We start from the raw sequence: 22,831 nt of genomic DNA on the forward strand, positions 1-22,831 counted from the left end.
TGCAGGGGTCTCGCCTGATGATAGGGGGGGCCCCAAGGGGCCTCCCTATGCTGGGTATCCCTTTGGGGCCTCTCCTCTGTATCTCTAGGGGCTCTCTGTTATCTCTGTTGCCTCCTTTTGTCTCTTTGGGGTGTATGCATGTCCCTTGTGAGTCTCCTGAGGGAGAAAGATTAAGAAGAAAAGCCCCAGCTCTAAATGCATGCATGCGTAGTGCATGCAGCATTTCTAGGAGACTGCATACCACAGCAGCAAGGACGGAGGAAGAGGAGACACTGCAGCCCTTGAACCTCCAAGCCCTCATGCAAGATATCGAAGAGTATCTTATCCCCAGCAACAGCAGCAGCAGCAACAGCAGCAATAGCAGCAGCAGCAGCAGCATCAATGGCAGTAACAGCCTCAAAGGGCCCGCAGCTGAGCGCCTCTTTGCTTATTTACCGCTGCTGAGCGCCTCCAGGGTGCAGCAGCTTCCTGCTGCTGATCTGCTGCTGCTGCTGCGCGTGTATAGCCGGCTGTTCACTGCTGAGGCTCCTCTCGCTGCAGCTGCAGCAGGACCAGCAGCTGCAGCAGCAGCAGCGGGAGAAGCAGCGGGAGAAGGTGCATGCGGCAGCAGCAAGATCAAAGACGAGCGGGGTGGAGCTGCAGCCAACAAAGCAGCTATCTGTCTCTTCCTTAATAGGGGAGCGGCTACCATACTGCGGCGTCCCTTAGACTTCATGCTGCCCTCTCAGCTTCCCTGTGAGTAATGCATACGCTGTCTCTTGTTGCTGCCGCTGCTGCTATCGTTGCTGATGTTGCTGCTGCTGCATCCGTAAATCTGCTGCTACTGCTGCAGAGCTGTGGTGCTGCAACCCCATTGCTGCTGCTGCAGTTTGCTTAGTCTATGCACTCTTTACTGTCTCCTTGTTTTGTTTTGCATGGCTGTGGGGTGTACGTACACCTCGTGCATTCGTCTGTAGGAGCAGATGGTAGGGGCTGCAGCAATTGAGGTACTGCTGCTGCTGCTGCTGGTGTTGCTGCGTGCTGTCTCCGCAGGCCTTTTGGCTGTCTCCGCTTCCTTGCCTCCAGCGGCTGTCCCTCTTGAGTTTTGGCGCTGTCTCCTTAGAAGGACTGCAGATGTTGCTCGTCTGCTGTCTCCTTCTGCTGCTACGCGGCTGCTGCTGGGCCTCGCCTGTCTACCCAAGCTGCACGGTACGCCCAGCAGCAACTGTCTCCGCTCTGCAATGCGCTAATGCTGCTGCTGCTGCTGCTGCTTCACCTGCTGCTGCTTGTGGTTCTGTTGCTGCTGCAGAAGACGCTGGGCTTCCTCGTGCAGCTGCTGCAGTTTGCGCTCGGGTGGCATCAGCACCCGAATGCCTGCAGCAGCAGGAGTCTCTGCTGCATGCAATGGAGGCCCTGCGACGTCTGCAGCTGCTGCATGTCCCCTTGCTTACGGAGATAGGTGAGTGGGGTGCACCCTTCTCCTTCTTCGTCTTCTTCTGTTTGTCACTTCTTGTGTCTCTCTTGGCCTCATCTGTCTCCTTTCTTGTGCCCCCCATCCCTTCTCAGCAAACAGCTACCTCGTGTCTCCTCTTCATTCTTATGATGTCTGCAGCTCGCGCGCTGCAGCTCCGCTTTGCTGCAGGGGCCCCTAGTGGGGTCCCCCGGGGGAGGGCCTCGCATAAAGGCACAAACCCTTCTTTAAGGGGGCCCCCACAAGGCCTTGATGTCTCCTCGTTGCTGGATGGAGACACTAACGGGCCCCACACCTGTTATCAACGTCTCCATAGCAAAGAAGACATCGGACTGGTGGTGGAGGCTTTAAGCTGTTTTGCTGCTGCAAAGGCGACAGAGTTTCAGGCTTTGTTTCGAGGCCTTGCTGATAGTCTTGTAGAGGTATATATATATATATTTGTATATATATATATATATTTGTATATATATATATTATATAGGAGACTCTTTTTTCTTTTCTATGCTGCATGTATGGCGATGGCTATATGCAGTTTCATCTGCTGTTACGGCTGCTCCCAACTCAGCTAAAGCAGCAGAAGGGGTCAGAGAATACATGCATGCATGCATGCATGCATGCGGTCACTGTCTCTGCAGGCTGTGGAGACGCTTGAATTAGGAGAGACAGCTCAAGTGCTGGCTGCTCTGGGCGCCCTCAACTGCTACCCAGAGAAACTCCTCGCCCGTCTACTCCCGCATGTTGCTGCCTTGTGAGGAGACACTTTTCTTGCATTCAATTCAAAATTAAAGCGGAGACCTCAGGCTACAAAGGGCTTAAGGCTGAGGGCTGGGGAACAACTGCAATAACAATAATAATAATAATAATTAATAAATAATAATAATTAATGATAATAATAATAATACTAGGGAGACCCCTCTCCGTGCTGTGTGCTGGTCTACTTGCTGCAGGCTCGCAGCACAAAGGGGAGTAATTTCAGGAGACCAGGAGGAGGCCCGGGAAGCAACAGCAGCAGCAGCTGCAGCAGCAGCAGAAGCACCAGCAGCAACAGCAGCAGCAGGGGCACCCGGTGCTGCTGCTGTTATAAAGGATACGCTGCGTATCTTGCGGTCGCTGGGGCAGCTGCAGAAGCGAGATGCTGCTGTGCTGCGGGAGGCGGCGGGGCTTCTGGAAGGCGCAGCAGAATTGAAGAGACTCTCCGTAGGTGTCTCTCTTCTTGTTCACTGTTGTCTAGCTAGCTAGCCAGCAACCCACCTAGCTCGCTAGATAGATAGCTAGATAGCTAGCTAGCTAGCCAGCTAGCCAGTTCCCCCCTAGCTAGCTAGATAGCTAGCCAGCTACGCACCTAGCTAGCTAGCTACTCACCTAGCTAGCTAGTTAGCTAGATAGCTACCCAGCCAGCTCCTACGGGTACTTTATTATGCCCGCACTGCTGATGATCGCTAGGCGTGGGAGAAGAGGCGGCGAGAGGCCGCTGTGGCTGCTGATGTTTAATCTTATCTGTAGAGACAGAGTGAGAGACAAGGATAGAAAGGAGACAGTGGAGAGGCTAGCGGGGAGACACTTGCTGGGCCCGCGTGCCTTCTATATTTGTCTCTTTTCTTCTTTTGTCTGTCTCCATTCAGCTTAGAGACTGTGTAAGGGTCCTTTACGATTGCTACCGCCTGGATGTATGGCACCCGCCTCTAGGAGACAAACTGCTCAGCTGTCTCCGCGCCCACCCCCGCTCCAGTAAGACATCATTCTCCCTCGCTGTTGCTGCTGCTGCAGCAGCACCTGTTGCTGAAACAGCAGCAGCAGCACCTGTCGTTGCAGCAGCAGCGGCAGCAGCACCTGTGCTTTCAACAGCAGCAACAGCATCTGTTGCTGCTGCTGCTGTTTTGATGGATATAAGGCTCCTGCGCTGTATCTTATCTCTTTCTTCCCCCCCCTTGTTATTTATCTTTCTTTTGTCTTACTTCTTCTTTTGCTTGTCTCTACAGACTTGCTGGATGCTCTTGGGTTGCAAGGAGCTACGAATTTGCTGCTGGCCCTCAGCTACTTCAGGCGCAACGAGCAGCCTATCTTCGATGCTCTTCTATCACAGGCACGACCTGCTGCTGCTGCTGCTGTTGCTGCTGCTGCTGCTGTTGCTTCTGAGGTTTTGTTTCTGATGGTGCCTGCTGTCTCTTACTCCCTAGCTACTCAGCGAAGCGAGGGAAGTGCTGCGCATTATTGCCATAGGGGCAGCTTGAGGTGTCTCCTGCTGCTGAGGGTCTGCGCTGCTGCATGCGCTGTGCTGCTGCAGCTGCTGCGGCACGTCCAGTGTCTCTCCAAGGAAGGCGTCTCTCAGCTGCAAACAGTTGGTCTCGCTTTCAGGTAAAATATCTTTAAGGGGGTTAGAGGAGTCGTAGCACAGAGCCACCCAGTGCTAGCAGCACTCAACAACAGATCCCCAATTACAGCAGCAGCAGCAGCAACAGCAGCAGCAGCAGCAACAGCAGCAGCAGCAGCAGCAACAGCAGCAGCAACAGCAGCAACAGCAGCAGCAGCCACCCCCCTAAAGGGAGGAGTCAGGGTGCCCAAAGCGAGCAGCACTCAGCAACAGATCCCCAGCTACAGCAGCAGAAGCAGCAGCAGCAGAAGCAGCAGGCCATATGTTGGTTCAGGGGAGAGTGCTCTGCCTGCACTTAGTAGGGTTTGTTTGTTTGGGCTGTTTGTTGCAATTAGGGCGGGGCATCTGCCGTTTGCGGCTGAGTCCCTCAGCGTAGCAGCACGAGATGTGCTGCAGAGGGTTCGAGTAAAGGAGACAGAGCCGGAGACCCCCTGCATCTCTAGCCTTCAGGAAGCAGTTGCTAAAGCCTCTACATTTCTGCAGTGTCACTACTACTCAGAGGCGAGCTCTCTATGAAAGCAGCAGCAAACAGAACAGCAGCAAGACAACACCTCCAGCAGCACTCCCAACCCAAGCAGCAGCAACAGCAGCAGCAACAACACCAGCAGCACCTAGCAGCAGCAGCAGCAGCAGCAAATGCGTGCTGCTGCAGCTCTTGACGATGAATACCCTCGCCCTTAGCTGCCTATCGGGCTTCTGGTGTCTCTCTTGGGGGCTTCTTCTGGTTTGTTGCTGTTTCTCAGGCCTCCTGCTGTCTCCTCTCAGCTGTCTCCTCTCTGTTGTCTACTGTCTCCTCAGGTGTCTCTTGGCCCCTACACTGTTGACTTCGCACAGCCTCTCAGTGGAGAGGAGCTGCATGCGCAGCAGCAGCAGCGGCAGCGGGAGCCGAAGGCGTCTCTGTTGGGGGCAGATGGCTGCTGGTCTCCCTCAGGCAAGCATTTAAACAACTCAATAAGACATGATAAAGAAAATGCCGCTGCTGCATGCATGCAGATTGCATGCGGCGTGGGGCTGCTGCTGCAGGAGCGGTAATGAAGTGTAGCAGGTGCTGATGCAGCAGCAGCAACTGCTGCTGCGGTAGTTCCTGTTGCTGCTGCAGCAGTAGAGGGACGCAGACGCTGGGGGCGCCGTCTGTCTCCTTTGTCTCTCCGCTATGTAGGAAGTGCCTTGCTGCTGCTGGTGAAGCCGCATGCAAAATCACCGAGTGTCTGTGCCACTGCTGCTGCTGCTGCTGCTGCTGCTGCTGTGTTTCAGCTGCTGAGGAGCTTAGGGCGAAGGCAGTGGTTGTAGAGGTGGATGGCCCTCAGCATTTTTATAGAGACTCTCTGCACTGGTAAGGAGACACGGAGACAGGGAGAGAGAGACGGAGACGGAGACAAAGAGAGACAGAGACAGAGACAGAGACAGAGACAGAGTCATAGAATAGAAGCACAGCTAGGAAGAGACAGAAGAACAGGAGACATATAAAAAGGAGACATACACTCGGAGACAAATAACAGGGACAGTTACTGAGGCAGAAAAAGAAGCAGCAACAAAGTCAGATATAAACAGCAGCCTAAACAGAAGCACAATAAAACAGAGACACTCCCTCCACTCATGCAGAGACATGCATAAAGTCAGAGACAGATATACACACCACCAAGACAGCTTAAGAACAAAGGGAATAATTAGTAAAATAAAACAAACTTCAGAGAGAAGGGCTTGGAGACAGTGAAGGAGTTGCCTTGAAGAAGGCCCTCTTCATAGGTCGCAGGAGACTGCTGGAGAGACAGCAGGAGACAGCAGGATTGCTTAGCGCTGTCTCTTGCTGTCTCTCCTGCTTCTGCACAGCTGAGGAGACAGTACGCGGAGGAGACAGATATATATAGGATTATTTGCATGCATCATGTGTGTGCAACTCAGGAACTCATCTTCTAAACTTAAGCACCGAATTCTAACACGACTGGGTACGGTGTTTGCTGCTGCTGCCTTTGCTGCTGCTGCCTTTGCTGCTGCTGCCTTTGCTGCTGCTGCCTTTGCTGCTGCTGCCTCTGCTGCTGCTGCCTTTGCTGCTGCTGCCTCTGCTGCTGCTGCCTCCCCCACCTCTGCTGCAGCAGAGCCTCCCTTGGTTATACAGGGGCCCCTCTTCTCCATCCCCAGCCCCACACAGATAGACAGCTGCAGACAGCCAGGCGCACATAGACACAAACAAACAAACAAAAAAAGAAAAACAAAAACAGAGAAACAAAAAGTACACAGAGGGATGACGACAAGGAAGGGGGGTGCGGGAGGAGGGGCAAGCCTTTGCTGCGCGCATGCGTCGCCGCTGTCTTCACTCCGATTTGCTGCTGCTGCTGCTGCTGCTGCTGCCTATTGCTGCTGCTGCTGCTGCTGCTGCTGCTGCTGCTGCTGCCTGCTGCTGCAGGGTTTCGTGTTGCTCACATCCCGTACTACGAGGTGTTGCCTTTGAAGAGACTGAGAGACCTTCGGGCGTATGTTAGGTGAGCCTGCAGTGTCTGTGTTGTCTCTTGGGGTGTCTGTCTCCTTTCTATCTATCTATCAAATCTAACAGAACAAACAAAGTAAAAGCAGAGACCTCTACTCTTCTCACCACATGCTGTCTCTCTGTCTCTCTCTGTCTGTCTCTCTCTCTCTCTCTCTACAGTCGAGCTGTGGCGCATGCATTACAGCCAGGGGCAAGCCCCAACTTAGGCTCTGAAGTATATTTATATTCCCCACAAGAAGAAGAAGGAGCGTCTGAGGGGATCGATCCCGCTTTAAATATACTTCTACGAGGTGAAGGGCCCCTTATGTCTTGTGTCTCTGCATGCAAGGAGACAAACTCCCCAGACTTATATGAAAGCCTCCACAGCCAGTGTGAAGACAAAGACACCCCACAGCTCACCGATACTATACGCCAGCAAGCAAGGAAGGCCCGCCTATCTAATACTAAAAGGTCCTTTGCTATCTCTTTAATACGATGGAGGAGACAAAAGGCAAAAGAAAGGAGACTGCATGCGCTGAGACTTCAAACTAATAAAGAAGAACACAGAAACACCGACAGGCATTCATATTCACTCAGACACCAACTACACCCTGACAAACCTTAACTCTTTTGCATCGAGTGCATCCTACAGCAGCAGCAGCAACAGCAACAGGAGCTGCTGCTGCTGCTGCTGCTGCTGCTACTTCTGCAGTTGCTGCTGAAGAGGGCTGCAGGCTACCGGTGTCAGTGCGAGTTGTTGGGTATGTTATTGAGTGTCTCTATTCTGGAGTAGAGGCAGGGCCTTCATCATAAAGGGTGAGGGGAGTATACGACAGCGCAGACAGCCGCCTTAGAAAGACATGCTGCATGCATAAGGGTTTAGGGTTTAAGGGAGCTTAAGAGGGTCTCGCTTGAGGCATGCAAGTCCCTTTCACCCCTTTGTTTGTTTCTATGGCATGATAATAATAATATTATTTTAATAATTATATATTATTAGATATCTTATCAGCGATACAAACAACGCCTGATAAGGAGACGGCTCACCATTTGTTTATGCTGTCTTTTATCTCTGTTCGCTAGTTATTAGCCTCCCCAGTTGAGAAGGTATTCAATATAATTAATATATACATACATATATATATATATATACATATATCATATGTTATTAGAACATATATATTAACATATATATAATATATGTAGATATGTATATATATATATATATATATGCAAACTGTGCAGACCTCTAAGTAGCTTTAAAGGTCTGCATATCTTATTAATAAATCTATAAACAAATATATATATATATATATATATATTGTTAGGGAGGAGTTTTCTCGGTGATTAAAACTTGCATCTGAGATCTTAAGGAGACAGAGGGGGTCTCTCTAAGCCTCAGCTGTTTGCCTGAAGGCCTCGTTAGGTGTCTTGAAGAGAGTTATTAATTATTATTATTGAGGAGCAGCGAGTAGCTAAGAGTTATTTATAATGATATTTTGAAGACTGCAGCACTCAGAAGGAGACAGTAAAAAGAGAAGAGACAGCGCAAGAGGAGACAGTGCAACAAGAGACAGACGCAGAAATGTATTAATTATAGTTGTCAACACAAAAACAAACGCAAGAAGAGCAACTAAAGAAGGAGATAAGAGTTTATCCTTTACCCCCTCTACTGTTAAAGAGCTAGAGGGGTGGCAGCAGTAAGACCCTACTACGACGTTAGGAACTGTATTTTTATTAATTATTAATTATTAATTATTAACTACTAATTATTAATTATATTTCTTCTATCCCCCAGACATTCTAAGCACAAAGAAACAAAAAATCTGGAGAGGAGACAGCCATACAGCCGTTGCAGTGTATGTGTTGCTGCTGCTAACTAATGCTGCAAGATATCTTCAGATGCATGCATATTTACTGTCTCTTTGGGTGTCTATACAGATTCTGTATACTACTGTTATATATCTGTTTGCTTAGGAGCTGCTTACTAAGGCTAAAGAGCTGCGTATGCATAAACTCTTATGCAAGCCCCCCTTACTGTATTGCATGCTTTAAAGGTAAGCCCCTTTGCTGCACTTACCGCAGCTTTAGTCAGCAGCTATATTATCTTCTTAGCCCCTAGGGGGCCCCCTTAATATATTTAGCGCAAGTGAATCTCTCGTATAGAGAAGCTAAGCTAGGCTGCGGTCTCAGCCAACACTGGGAGCAGCAAAATGTGATAATAATAATAAAGGGGATCGACCCCCTATCGATCCCCTAACGATCCCCCATTAAAATATAAGTACTTAATAACTCTAACTGAGTAAGAGTGTAGTCAGCTTGTACATTTGCGACTAGACAGCAATATTCTTTTATAATGCTGCTGGAGCCGCCTTATTATATTTATATTATTAAATAAATAATGTGAGGAAGAAGAAAAACCTTTTAAAAGATGCATAGGGGGGAGGGGAGTCTGTCTGCTGTAGCAGCCTGGAACAGCTGCTGCTGTAGCAGCAGCAGCTGCAGCAGTAGCAGCAGCAGCAGCAGCGGCGGCAGCGACAACGGCAGCGCTCTCTCTCGCGGCGCTCTGCTGCTGGGGCTTTGCTTCTGGTTGCTGCTGTTTGTTTTCTCTCTCTAAGCTTTATTTTTGTTACATTAGGGGCCTTCGCTCATTGAAATTAACAGAATAAAGTCGGGTGCGGCAGAGAGGAGTTTGCTGCTGCGAGGCATACGCACGGTGCTGCTGCTGCGGTAGCTGCAGCAGGGGAGGCGCTGCTTGCGGGCCTTCTGTTTTCTTTTTTTGTTTTTTGTGTTGGGTATAACATCACCCTTTTGCATTTTGTATTGTTTAATATATTATTCTTTTTTCTGGCGTTTCTAAAGCTTCATTATTAGCAGCAGCAGCAGCGGCAGCAACAGCAGCAGCAGCAGCATCTGAAGCGGGGCTCCTCCTCCCTCCTGCGGTGTTGCAGTGCTTCGGTGCTGCAGCACAGCAGCAGTACAGCCAAACGCAGCGCCATCGTTTGCTCTTAAGTTTTGTGCTCTCTTTATTTCTTCTTATCTTCTTGCTCCTTTTAAAAAGCAGTTTGCTGCTGCCTTCACCAACAGAGACGCACAGACAGGCAGGCCTGCTCTAACGGGATCGCAGCAGCAGCAACAGCAGTAACAGCAGCAGCAACTGGAGCAACTGCAGCAGCACGGTGTCCCCAGCATATATACTTCTCACTGGCTTGCGCAGCAGACGCCTGAGGCAGCACAGGGGCAGCAGCAGCTGGCAGTTAAACAAACTGTAGACATAACTGTTATTATCTGTCTCTTCTTGCTGCATACGACAGCAGCCGCTTTAGGTCTTATTATTATACAAGGGAGCTCTTGGCTCAGAGCTGCATTTGCTGCAGTGCTGCTCTCGCTGCTGCTGCTGCTGCTGCTGCTGTTAACAACAGGGTATTAATAATGCTGGTGGGAGGAAGAGGAGCGCAGCAGCTGCTGGAGAGCGGCAGCAGGCAGCAGGGGGGGGCCCCCATGACTTCGATGCTGCAGAGGGCCCCACAGGGCTTCCGAGTTGCTGCAGCAGCAGGGGGCCCCCAGGCAGCACTAGCAGCAACCTGCGGTCTGTCGAGGCCCCTGGGCTCTGATGGTAGGGGGCCCCTTGAGCTGCTGCGCTGCAAAGCAACAACACGTTTGCTGGAGTTGTTGCGTCAAAAGGAGAGTGCTGCTGCTTCTGCTGCTGCTCCTGCTAGTGTAGACAGGTTCAGCTGCAGCAGCGCTACAGACAGCAGCAACAGCAACAGCAGCAGCAACAGCAGCAGCAGCAGCGCGCGTACAGCTGACAGCTATGGCTCTCCTTCTTCAGTTTGTTCGCGTACTTCTGATGATGAGCGTGCACAGCCGCATTCCTCCCGCATGCAGCAGCAGCAGCAGCAGCAGCAGTTGCAGAAGCGGCAGCAGCAGCCCCAGCGGCAGCAGCTACAGATGCAGGTGCAGCACTGGAGCCAGCAGCACGCCCAGCAGCAGCAGCAGCAACCGCAGCAGCAGCAGCAGCAGCAGCAGGGGCCTCAGAAGCAGGTCCAGCGCACTGGGAGCCATCCGTCTGGCCGCCAGCACAGCGCCTACACCGAACAGCCGCAGAAGCAGCAGCTGCAGCAGCAGCAACGTTTGCAGCAGCAGCAGCAGCATCAGCATCAGCAGCGTCAAGAGCCGCCTCCACAGCAGCAGCGGCAGCGTTTGCGACAACGACGCAAGCAGCAGCGACAACAGCAGCCGCCGCAGCAACAGCAGCAGCAGCTGCAGCATCAGCAGCCCTGGCTGCAAACTGCTCAACAGCATTCGCCTCAACATGTGCAGCGGCCCACGCAGCAGCAGCAGCCGCAGCATCAGCAGCAGCAGCAGGGAATCAGTGAGCTGCCGCGGAGCGCAGATGCTGGCGTTTGTGTTAAGGCGTCCAGCAGCAACATGTTTGCAGCTGATGCTGCTGCTGCTGCTGCTGCTGCTGCTCGTGTGTCTTCGAGGTCACAAGCAGCAGCAACTGCAGCAACGGCTGCTGCTGCTGCAGCACAGCAGCAGCAGCCCTTTGCTGCTTCTCTTTTCATGAGGATTCCTGAGGCATCGGCGATCCCTCTACCTGTCTCTCTTTTGTCTTAGAGTGGAGACAGCAAAAGGAGACAGGGGAGGAGCTTGTGCTGCTTGCATGCAGCTGTCTCTTCTTCAGGGGGCCCGTTGGTAGGCCCCCAGGCATCCCGCAGCAGCAGCTGTAGCAGCAGTGGCTGCTGCTGCAGCTGCTGCGCGGTGCCAGCTGCTCCTATTAGTGACGGAGCAGCTAGAGGTGCAGCAGTAGCAGCAAGTGCTGCTGCTGCTGCTGCATCCTAGGAGGAGACAGTGGGACCCCGCTCATCTGGAGGGAAAGACATGCGGCGCACGTTGCAGCTTGCAGCAGCAGCAGCAGCAGCAGCAGCAGCAGCAGCAGCAATTTGGCATTAAGGGAAGACACAGCAAGAGCCCCCCGCAGCAGGCGGGGGATGTGGGGCCCCTAGAGGGGCCCCTATTTTTGATGTTCCGCCTTAGCGAAGATCTTTGAGCTTCAGCAGCAGCTGCAGCAGCAGCTGCTGCTGCAGTTGCAACAGCAACAGCAACAGCAACAGCAACAGCAGCAGCAAAAGCAACAGCAGCTGCACTGGGGATGCCGCTCATTGCGGGGGTTCTATGTTTGCGGAGCCCTTTGCATCTCAGGCGACAGCGGGGGGCAGCAGCAGCAGCAGCAGTAGCAACGGCAGCAGCGTGAACTGCTGCTGCTGCTGCTGCTGCTGCATTTGGCGCAGCTGCAACCGCGGCGTCCTCAGTTTCAGCTGTGTTGAAGTGTATAGGCAGTTGCTGCCTTTTGTGGTTTGCATTTTGAGTGGAGGGGGCCCCTAATGGCAAAGCCGGGGGCCCCCCAGTGCAAAGCAGCAGCAGCAGCAGTAGCAGCAGCAGCAGCAGCAGCAGCAGCAGCAGAGGCAATTGGCATCAAATGAAGCGTTTTGATAGGGAGAGGAGACACAAGAGGCGGAGACAGAGACAAAGAGGGTTAGCAGCAGGCTCAGGGGCCCACAGCGCTGGGGTCCCCTGTCTTATCTCTTACCGCCTTTGCTTCTTCTTCCTTACTTGTGAGGCCCTGAAGCAGGTACTGTCTGCTGCTGCTGCTACTGCAGCAGCAGCAGCAGCAGCGGCAACAGCATGAGCTACAGCAGTAACAGTAGCAGCTGCAGCAGCAACAGCAGCAGCGGTGGCGTTGGCTGCTAATTGAATACGAAGGCGCTGCACTTTATGTTTTTGTGTATTGATAGAGGGGGAGGCATGCAGCGCAGAGGAGACAGACAAATATAAAAAGGAGACAAAGGTGGGGGGGTGGTGATCTGGGTCGTTGGCCTTTATACCTTAGCAAAAGACCCAGAGCGGTGGGGGCCCCACACCCACTAGAGGGGCCCCTGGGGCCCCTCGGGGGGCCCCATGGGGCCCCCTTCGGGGGTTTCTATGGCGGGGGCCCCTTGGGGGGCCCTTGGGTGTCCCCTAGGGCGGGGGCCTCTCAGATGGGGGGCCCCCCTTGGGGGGCCCCTCAGATGGTGGTGGCCCGAATTGAAGGGAGTCGTTAGGGAGGAGGTAGGAGAGGGGAGGAGACAGTTGATGGTGGTTGGAGGAGGAGACAGTTAGGGGAGGAGACAGATGAGGGAGGAGAGGGGAGGAGACAGATGAGGGAGGAGAGGGGAGGAGACAGTTGGTGGAGGAGACAGTTGGGGGAGGAGACAGTTAGAGGGGGAGACTTTTGATGGAGGAGGAGACAGTTAGGGGAGGAGGTGGTTGGAGGAGGAGACAGTTAGAGGGCGAGACTTTTGATGGAGGAGACAGTTAGAGGGCAAGACTTTTGATGGAGGAGACAGTTGGAGGAGGAGACAGCTGATGTAGGAGACAGTTGGAGTGGGAGGCGTTTGTTGGTGGAGACAGTTGTCAGTGGAGGAGACAGCTGGTGGTGGGGGAGGGGGTAGACTTCTGATGGAGGAGACAGTAAAGGGAGGAGACAGTTAGGGGAGGAGAGAGGTGATGGAGGAGATAGATAGGGGAGGAGACAGTTAGGCGAGGAGGGGGGGCGTTGTTATTGTAGAGGAGGCGGTTGAGAGACAGCAAAAGAAAGAGAGGAGTCTCTGTAGAGACAGTTGTGGTGCTGTGGAGACATAAAGCGGCAGGCGGAGACAGTAGATAGGAGGAGACAGGAGAAGGAGACTCTCTCTCTTTCTGTGTTATTCTCTCCTTTTCTTTACTCTGTCTCTGCTGTATACATTATATATATATATGTATGTATGTATGTTTATTTATAACTGTTGTTATTTAAACAATAAGAGACAGAAGAGGAGACAGACAAGGAGAGGAGACTAATACACAGAAGAAGGGACAGATATATACACTCCACTCAAAGACCTACAAAGAGCCCAGGTGGTGAGGGGTTAGAGACAGGAGGAGACAGGAGACAGAAGGAGACAGGAGGAGACAGAAGAGGAGGAGACAGAAAAGCGATGCATGCATAAATAAATAAATAGGAAGAGACGGTAGGAGGTGCTGCGCATGCTTTAAAGATATTTAACTTACTATGAAGACCAGGGGGGAGGAGACAGATAAAACAGAGAAGGGAGGAGGAGACAGAAGGAAGGGGACGAAGGAGGGAGACAGAAAAGGAGACAGTAGAAATAAAAGACAATAAAGGAGGTGCGGAGACAGCGGGATCGATGAGGATAAGAAGACAAAAGGAGACAGATAAGAAGACAAAAGGAGACAGATAAGAAGACAAAGCAGCGAGACGACTGCAGAACAGCTGGCGGTGGAGGAGACAGGTTAATGAAGAAGACAGCAGAGAGAAAGTAAAAAAGATATATGAGGCTCTCGGGGGCTGCTCGCTCTCTCCCCCACATGCAGCTGCTGCGCTGTACGTACAGGAGGAGACAGGAGACACCTCATTGCCGCTGCTGTCTCCGCGAGGGTGTTTATTGGTGGGGTTGTTTTTTGTTATAAAGAGTAAACTTCTTGCGCTAACTGCACTGCAGCAAATTCCTTTTTTGCTGCCGTCTACAAACACACTAAGACCGCCACAGCTAGCTGTAGCAGCAAGCTGCAGCAGCTAGCTGTAGCAGCTAGCTGTAGCAGCAAGCTGCAGCTAGCCACAGCTAGCCAAGGGAGCCAAGCGTGTCTAAGGCATATGCCGCAACTAACTATCCCTTTAATTGCAGTGCAGTTGTTGAGTGCAGTGCCTCTTTCTGTTGCTGCTCTCTGCTGCTGCTGCTTGCTGCTGTTGCTGCTTGCTGCTGCTGCAGCCCAGATCCACGCACTTAGATCTTTGAGACAGCAATAGCAGCAGGTCGGAGACACTGAAAATAGTTTTTGCGTCTCTACGTAGGCAATAAAACAATAGAGGGGATATCCGTACTGCATTTAGAAAGGCCCTCTGTAGGAGCTCAGGGCCTTGCTGCTGCTGCTGCTGCAGAGTTGCAGCAGCAGCAAGCAGCAACAGCAACGGCAAACTTGCCATGGCTGCAGCAAAGAACTTAGACGGACTCGCCTTTGCAGCGACTCAAGGCGACGGGCTGCTGCTGCTGCTGTTACCTGCTGCTGCTACCTGCTGCTGCTACCTGCTGCTGCTGCTGCAGGCGTGTTGCAGCAGCGCCACGCAACAGCGTGCTGCAGCGGCAGCGCCATCTTCAGCAGCAAATTCTACAGCAGGCTCTTGCGTCTCTGCTGCTGCTGCTGCTGCTTCTGCAGCTTGAATTTCGTTTGAGAGTGCCAGGGCTGCGCGCAGCAGCACGGGGGAGCAAGGATTGAGGCAGGGCCTCCTCCTCCTCTGCTCGTCGTGCTGCAGCACCACCTGATGCTGTTGCTGCAGCTCCTGCTGCTGCTGCAGCTCCTGCTGCTGCACCTGGTGGCCGTTTGCAGCAAATTCTGGGGCGGCAACGGCGATAGAAGAGAAGTCCCCCACCCCATCTGCTGCTGCACCATCGGCGAGTTGCTGTTGTTCGTGTTGCTGCTGCTGCTGCTGCTCCTTTTGCTGGTCTTGCTGCTGCTGCTGGTCCTTTTGCTGGTCTTGCTGCTGCTGCATGTTGCGTTGCTGCACAGCGGCTTCAAGCGATACGACAGCAGAAAAGGCGTCTAGAAGGCCTTCAGATGCCACCAGCCCCAAACCTTGCTGCTGCATGCACAACCCCACATCTTGCTGATCAAACAGCAGCGGCAGCAGCAAATGAGCGACGCCGCGGAGGGAGGAGAAGGCAGCAGCTGCAGAGACACCGCAGCACCCCACAGCAGCAACAGGGAGTCCTCTTACGACCTGTAGCCACAGCAACAAAATATCTGCTAATGCAGAGCAGCAGCAGCAGCTGTTGCTGTTGCTGCTGCTTCTCGCTTTGCTGTTGCTGCTGCTGTCGCCGTGGCTTACCAGAGCCTGCGCTACTATGGGAGACGATGCAGACAGAAGGCCGCTTTGTGGTTGCTGCTGCTGCTGCTGCTGCTGCCGCTGCAGCATTGGGTGTCTTTGTCTGTCCCGCCGCCGCCTGTGTCGCATCGCGCTGCAGCAGCAGCTGTTGCTGCTGTTGCTGCTGTTGCTGCTGCTGCTGCTGGTGCAGCTGCAGCAGCGCTGGGCAGTCGAATGGCGAGAGTATCAGCAGCACTTGTGTCTCCCTTTGTGCTGCAGGGCTGAGGGCCCCCAACCCCTTTTTAACTGTCTCCTTTGTGGAGACAGAGTGGAAGTACTCGCAAGAGCAGAAGGCAGCAGAAGATGCAACCAGCAGCAGCCTGAAGAGACAGCAGGAGACAGCAGCAAACAGACAGTGTGCAGCACAGATTATATATATTATACTATATATATATATATATAACAGCCCTTAGAGATGCATGCATAACTGCATGCACCGCTGCATGCATCATTGCTGCTGCCTTGGAGCTGCAAAAGGAGACACCATCTTCCTTCTGTCTCTTGGGGCTTTAAAGGCCTCTTATGCATGCATGCATGCATGAAGCTGCTGCAGGAAGGAGACAGACACAAGGAGATAAAGGAGACACCCGAGGGACAGCAGCTGCACACCTGCGCCGCAGCAGCTTCGCTGTGGATGCCATGAGAGACAGGAGACAACTGCAGCAAGGCAGCACCTTCAGCAGCTCGCACAACATGCTGCCTAGAGACACCACACAAAACCCCTCTGCAGCAGCAGCCTCCACCTCGCTGCTGCTGCTGCTGCTGTTGTTGTTGTTGCTGCTGCTGCTGCAGAATGTGACGCGAGGCAGAAACTCCAGTATCGCGGCGGCCCTTTGACGAGAGGCAGCAGCAGCCTGCTGTTGCTGCTGTTGCTGCTGCTCCTCCGCCTCCGTCCTGTTTACTCGTTGCTTCTTTGCTGCAGGATCTGCGCCAGATGCTGCCGCTGCTGCTGCTGCTGCTGCTGCTGCTGCTCCAGGTTGCCACAGGGGTTGGGAAGACCTGTGAGGAGCTGAAGCCACGACCTCCTCGCTGCATTCGTCATCAGCCGAGTTTAGCTGCTGCTGCTGCAGTTGCTGCTGCTGCTTTGGCGCTGCTGCAGACTGCAGCAGCAGCTGCAGCAACTCTTGAGACGTCAGCAGCAACTCCGAAGGCCCCACTGGAGCTCCGCCATATCCAAAGAGGCGAACGCGGTGCAGAGACGGCTGCTGCTGTTGCTGCTGCTGCTGTTGCTGCTGCTGTTGTTGCTGGTGCTGCAGCAGCAGCTTCCAGGGCACGCTCGCCGTTCCCACTGCAGCAGCAAAAGAAGGTAGAGCTGCTGCTGCTGCTTTAAACAGGCGAGACGGCCACAGACACACCATAGGAGCAGCACGAGGAAGAGCAGCAACACCAAGACGCACTTCACGCTCTCTCTCTGATGCCTCTGCTGCTGCTGCTGCAGCTGGTGTACTTGCTGCTGTTGCTGCTGCTGTTGTACTTTCTGCTGCTTTTGCTGCTGCTGTTGTACTTTCTGCTGTTGTACTTGCTGCTGCTGCTGCTGCTGCTGCTGTTGCTGCTGCTGCTGCTGAGTGTTCATTTCTGCTGTTTACATCGAAGAGCGAAGGCGAAATACCCAAAAATTTTCTGCGAAATTCGCCGCTGTCGCTGAGGCACAGCCGCCACATCCAATGCCTGCAGCAGCAGCAGCAGCAGCAGCAGCAGCAGCAGCAGCAGCAGCAGCAGCAAAAACAGTAGCAGCACAAGCAGTAGCAGCAGCAGCAAAAGCAGCAGCAGTAGCAGCAGCGAATGGAGCAGAAGCTAGGAGTTACGCAGCAGATGAATGGCACGCCCAACAGCAACAAATACAACAGCAGCAGCAGCAGCAGCAGCAACAAGAACAACAGCAGCAAAACGATACCAGCACCAGCAACAACAAACAGCAGCAAGACTGTGAGCAGCAACAGCAGCATTTGTCTTGACGTGCAGCAGCAGCAAAGTTTGCTGCCTACTCTAAGTCGGCTCTTGTAATGGGGCGCAGCGAATGTCTCAGCGCCCATGCCTCTAGCTGCTGCTGCTGTTGCTGCTGCTCCTGCTGCTCTTGCTGCTGCTCCTGCTGCTCTTGCTGCTGCTGCTGCTGTTCAGCTGCATGCAAGAGAGCAGGTAGCTCTGGATTCTGCTGGAAGAGCCTCTCAAAGAAATCTGTCGGGGCCCTGCGCGAATAAGGTGAAGGCAGCAGCAGCAAATAGGGTATATTTGCTGCTGCTGCTGCATGCGCGTACACCGCAGCAAACAGCCCCAGAGCCACCGCAGCTGGCTGCAACCGCCAACGCTGCTGCTGCTGCAGCTCCTGCTGCAGCAGCTGCTGCTGCTGCGGCAGAATGAGCTCTCCCCCTTCTTTAATAAAAGACACCAGCAGCGAAGCTTCAGCAGAGCAGCAGCCATCAGCAGCAGACAAAAGGATAGGAGCAGCAGGCAGCGGCAGCAGCAGCAACGGGAGACCCCGAGATATCTGCACAACAGCGAAGTCCTTGCCGCTCTTCAGTCGAAGCAAAGGGCAAGCTGCTGCTGCTGCTGCTGCTGCTGCTGCTGCTGCTGTTTCCGTTGCTGTTGCTGTTGTTGCCGTTTCTGTTTCCGCTTCTGCTGCTGCTGCTGCTGCTGCTGCAGGTTTCTTTTGGCTGGAGGCCCTGGTGTCTGTGGGTTTGCGGGTTGCAGCAGAAGAGACAGCCAATGAGGTGTACATACACCTCATCTCTGCTTCTGCTGATATTTGTTTTACCCAGCATTCAGGGGCAGCTACAACAACACAATAAGGGGGGCCCCTCCTCTTGTCTCCAGCTGTCTCCTCAGGGGCCCCCCGCGCTGTCTCTATGCATTCCTTCTGCTGCTGTGGGGTTAAAGAGGGGCCCCCGTGGGCCCCAGATGTCTCTACATATGGTGGGGGCCCCCTAGGGGCCCCCTGGGGGGCCCCAGGTGTCTCTTCAGACAGTGGGGGGCCCCTAGGGGCCCCATGGGGGGCCCCCTGGGGGGCCCCAGGTCTCTCTTTAGATAGTGGGGGGCCCCTGGGGGCCCCCAGGGGGGGGCCCCCAGAAAGACTGAGTGCTGCGTTTGCTGCAGCAGCAAATATGGGTAGGAAGTCGCCCCAGGTGCCCACAGCAATGAAGAGGAGACACGGAGACAAAGGAGACACCTCAGATAAAGGCCCTGGGGACATTACACAGCATACTGCTGCTGCTGCAACTGCTGCTGTTGTTGCTGCTGCTGCTGCTGCAACTGCTGTTGTTGTTGTTGCTGTTGCTGCTGCTGTTGTTGTTGTTATGCTGCTGCTGTTGTTGTTATGCTGCTGCTGTTGTTGTCTTGGGTCCCTGTCTCCCAACACCTGTTTTTGCTGCTGGTGTTGCTGCTGTTGCTGTTGCTGCTGCTGCCGTTGCTGCTGCTGCTGTTGTTGTTGTTGTTGCTGCCTCTTGGCGGCTGCGGGCGAAGAGCGATGAGGGGTGTTTAGCTCGAAAAGGAGACAGAGAGACAGTTGAGGAGACACCGGAGAAGGAGACAGCAGCAGAGGAGACAGCAGCAGAGGAGACAGCAGCAAAGGAGACAGCTGGGGGGCCTCAGCCGCCTCTGTCTGTCTGCAGCAACTTGGGGGCCGCAGCTGTGCTGTGCAGTTAGCCTCAGTTTCTGTTTTTATTTTAATTATAAAAAAATAAATCTGCTGCAGCAGCAGGAGACAACATTGTCTACCTGCTGCTAAGGGCATGAGAAAGGGGGCCCCTGCGGTCTGCTGCTGCTGCAGCAGTGGCTGCTGCCCAGCTGCTGCTGCTGCTGCAGGCAGCAGCAACAACAGCAACAGCAACATCGGCAGCATCAGCAAAACTATTGATTTATTATTTTGCTTAGTATATCACCTCAGTTTATTATACCTTGCTCTTTTTTATCTGTCTCCTTTCACCTCGTGCTGTCTTCTAACCGCAGCTGTTGTTCGCTGTGCAGACACCGAGGCCCTCCAGCTGGCGGCCCAGCGCAGCAGCAGCAGCAGCAGCAGCAGCAGAAGCAGCAGCAGCAGCCGCAACTAGACTGGGGTTGGTTGCAGCAATAAGGAGGTGTCTATGGCTAGCAACAACAGCGAGGAGCAGCCTCAGCAGCAGCACAACGATCAGCAGCAGCAGCAGCAGCAGCAGGAGCAGGAGCAGCGAGTAGAAGAAGAAGCAAAGATGAATAGTTCAGGGGCTGAGATGCTGTCTCCTTCAGTGTCTCTGCAGCCTGCAGCAGAGACAAATGCTCTATGCGTGCCCCCTCGTTTGCTGCTGGGCCCAGGCCCTTCAAATTATTCTGCTGCTGTCTCCTCAGCTCTAAGCCAGCCTGCTGTAGGGTACCTCGACCCCTATCTAATACATGCAATGAAGGATATACAGCTGCTGCTGCAGTATTGCTTCCAAACAGCAAATGAAGTTACGCTTGCTATTAGCGGCACAGGCTCAGCAGCAATGGAAGCAGCACTTGCTAATATAATTGAGAAAGGAGACAGAGTATTAGTCCTAATAAGCGGCTACTTCGGTCTAAGGTTAGCAGAGATGGCTAGGAGATATGGTGCAGATGTTTGCTGCTCAGAGATACCGTGGGGTGAAGTCTTCTCGCTGCAGCAGATTGAGCTGCTGCTGCAGCAGCATAAGCCCTCTCTTGTTTGTATTGTTATGGCGGAGACATCTACAGGGGCCCTTCAACCTCTAGAAGGTCTAGGGTGTCTCTGCAGAAAGTATGAAGCTCTGCTGCTCGTAGATGCTGTTACTGGCTTAGCTACATCTCCTTTGTTTGTTGATGCTTGGATGATAGATGTTTGTTATAGCTGCAGTCAGAAAGGCCTAAGCTGCTGCCCTGGGGTGTCTCCTCTTACTGTGGGGCCCAGAGCAATAGAGAAGATACGCAGCAGGAAGACGCCTGTCTCTAACTGGTACCTAGACCTGTCTCTTCTAATGAAGTACTGGTCTGGAGACAAGCGTTGCTATCATCATACACCTCCTATTAGTCTTCTCTTTGCTTTAAGAGAGGCTCTGAGGGCTTTAGCGAAGGAGGGTCTTGAAAATGTCTGGAGAAGACATAAGGAGACAGCAGATTTCTTTGCTGCGCAGCTGCAGCAACGGGGCATACAGCTGCATGTACAGCGCGAGGAGTATAGAAGCCCTGCACTTACTACTGTCTCCGTTCCTAAAGGGGTTTCTGCTGCTTCTGTTGCTGCTGCTCTGCTTCAAGAAGGTGTAGAGATAGGATTAGGCATTGGTCAGCTTGAGGGTAAGGTGTGGAGGGTAGGCTTTATGGGTGCAAATGCAAACATAGGAAATGCTGAGAAGCTACTTCTTCTTCTAGATAAATATATTTCAAAGTCTTCAACTGATATACAACAATAATGCGCAGCAATAAACCTCTTGCTGCAGCTGCTGGTGTTGCTGCTGCAGCAGCTGCTGTTGCTGTTGTTGCAGCAGTTGCTGTTGCTGCAGCAGCAGCTGTGCTGCAGCAGCTGCTGCAGGGCCTTGCGTATTATTTCTTCTTGTTCCGTTCTAGTGTCTCCTTCTGTCCCTCGCCAGGCATTTTAGCTGAGGGCCCTGGCGGGGAGGCCTTTGAGCCCTGCTTAGACTCAATATATCTTTATCTTTTTTGAGGTGTATGTACACCGCACATGAGGATAGTAAGCAGAAGGGCTGCTTACGCTGTCCCTGAGGAGGCAGCCATTTAATGATGAAGAACTTGTTGCGCGGAGACACTTCACCTAGTAGAGAGACAGTAGAGACAGCGCCGAGCAGCCTTTTCGGGGGCTCTGCTGCAGCTGTCTCCTTCTGGGTCTTGAGGTGTCTCTGCTGCATCAGCATTAATAAAAGATATTTGCTGGTGCTGCGTTGCTTGAGTTATTTGTATATTCTTTTTCTTGCTTCCCTCCCTGCTTCTTCTAGACGAGGTAGTTATTGTTTGTGCGAGTGGCTGCGCTAAGGCCTCTGGCTGTTGCTGCTGCTGCAGCAGCAGCAACAGCTCAGTAGAATATGTCTCTAGCCAGTGTTTGTCTATCTCGCGTGAGAGACATTGCCTCTCTTCTAGCAGGCAGTAGCTGCTCCAGGTGTCCCTCATCTCTAAGAAAATGGTTTACTGCTTGGTGCTTTAGAGGGAGACATCTGCTGTTTGCTGTCCCTTCGGCTGTCTGTCTCCTTTCTCTTCAAGTGTCTCCGCATCTATTTTTGTATAGTCAGAGTGGCACCCCTGCGCTCGCTTGCTGCTGCTCTCCCAGTGTCTTCTCAAGAGAGGCAAAGGAGACAGTTTAAAGACACAAGGAGACAGTTTAAAGACACAAGGAGACAGTGCGCTTGCACTGTATGTACAGACATCTCCTTTTCCTTGCCCTCGCATCCACTCATTCAGTCTTCGAGCCCATTGTATTCTTGCAGTACGATTTCTATTAGTATATATATGTGCATTATATTATATATATGCATTATAAATATATACATATATATATATATATTTATATCTTGTCATATGTATGCATATATGCATATATTCTCATTCAAATGTGCAGCTAGGAATAGGTATATGAAATATATATATATATAGGTATATATATATATATATAGGTGTATATATATGTATATACTTTTTGTATATATATATATACATAAATATATTAGTATATGCATAGGTATATATATTTAGATACACAAATATACATATATATAGGTGTATACGCATATTTATGTGTGTATATATATATATATATATATTTATGTATATATATATATATATATATACATATACTCATAGATATGTGCATGTAGGAATAGGCACGTGAAAAACAAAAGTGTATTATTAGGTGTAACTATGGAGTCATAGATATGTGCATTGAAGACTGGGTATTACGCGTATTATATATATATATATATATATTATATATTTAACAGATAGATATACGCTTATATAAATAGGTGTATAAACTAATTTATATAATATATATATAAACTAATTTATATATATATATATATATATATAAACTAATTTATATAATATATATATATATATATCCATACATGGATCTACATACATATGTATAGATACGTATGTATATTATATTATACAGATAGATTTACGCTTATATAAATAGGTATATAGACTAATTTGTATATATATATATATATGTATACTCATAGATATGTGTGTCTGTGGATATCTATATTTTCTTTCTAAAATACATGAATATATACATATGTATATATATATATATATATATATGCACAGAATAAAATATACATAGGTAGAGCAACTTTGTTTTGCTTGTCTTCTAAGAAACTCTCTTGCTTCGTTTGCTGCACTGTACGTATAGACTAAACAAACTCTTTAGAGGGGGCCTTGTCGCCTCGTGTTACATACAGCAGCTCTAAGCAGGGCCCTAGCTCTGCTGTCTCCGCTTGGTAGGGAGCAGAGAGACAGAAGCCTCGTACAGTTGCAGGGTGTCTCTGCTCAACAGAAGCACACGGAAAGGGCTTCAACAAACAACACCTAAGCTGCCCTTCAGCGAAAAGACAGGCATATAAGCCGGGGGAACAAATAAGTATATATATATATATATATATATATATATAT

The 22,831-nt window shown here is 51.6% G+C and overlaps 4 protein-coding genes across 4 annotated transcripts; 3 read left to right on the forward strand and 1 right to left on the reverse strand.

The window, feature by feature from the left end:
* Window positions 1-299: 299 nt before the first annotated feature.
* Window positions 300-4,337, forward strand: EAH_00011450 (hypothetical protein, conserved; the record flags this gene model as incomplete). Its single annotated transcript, XM_013394866.1, has 10 exons — window positions 300-735; window positions 1,033-1,188; window positions 1,289-1,438; window positions 1,592-1,872; window positions 2,086-2,198; window positions 2,398-2,647; window positions 3,073-3,178; window positions 3,430-3,602; window positions 3,735-3,805; window positions 4,157-4,337. The coding sequence occupies 10 exons, from the start codon at window positions 300-302 to the stop codon at window positions 4,335-4,337; spliced, it is 1,917 nt and encodes a 638-aa protein (XP_013250320.1).
* Window positions 4,338-9,714: 5,377 nt separating this feature from the next.
* EAH_00011460 (hypothetical protein, conserved) lies at window positions 9,715-10,902 on the forward strand (the record flags this gene model as incomplete). The annotated part of the gene is made up of 1 exon (XM_013394867.1): window positions 9,715-10,902. The coding sequence occupies one exon, from the start codon at window positions 9,715-9,717 to the stop codon at window positions 10,900-10,902; it is 1,188 nt and encodes a 395-aa protein (XP_013250321.1).
* Window positions 10,903-14,404: 3,502 nt separating this feature from the next.
* Window positions 14,405-18,971, reverse strand: EAH_00011470 (hypothetical protein, conserved; the record flags this gene model as incomplete). The annotated part of the gene is made up of 4 exons (XM_013394868.1): window positions 14,405-15,048; window positions 15,209-15,564; window positions 15,854-16,912; window positions 17,230-18,971. The coding sequence occupies 4 exons, from the start codon at window positions 18,969-18,971 to the stop codon at window positions 14,405-14,407; spliced, it is 3,801 nt and encodes a 1,266-aa protein (XP_013250322.1).
* A 349-nt stretch (window positions 18,972-19,320) lies between these two features.
* On the forward strand, window positions 19,321-20,867 carry EAH_00011480 (alanine--glyoxylate aminotransferase, putative; the record flags this gene model as incomplete). Its single annotated transcript, XM_013394869.1, has 2 exons — window positions 19,321-20,500; window positions 20,794-20,867. 2 exons carry the CDS (start codon window positions 19,321-19,323, stop codon window positions 20,865-20,867), a joined length of 1,254 nt encoding a protein of 417 aa, XP_013250323.1.
* Window positions 20,868-22,831: the final 1,964 nt, after the last annotated feature.

Source organism: Eimeria acervulina, genomic scaffold (genome assembly GCF_000499425.1).
Source record: "Eimeria acervulina Houghton genomic scaffold, Eah_scaff61, whole genome shotgun sequence".
In the NCBI taxonomy this organism is placed as follows: domain Eukaryota; phylum Apicomplexa; class Conoidasida; order Eucoccidiorida; family Eimeriidae; genus Eimeria; species Eimeria acervulina.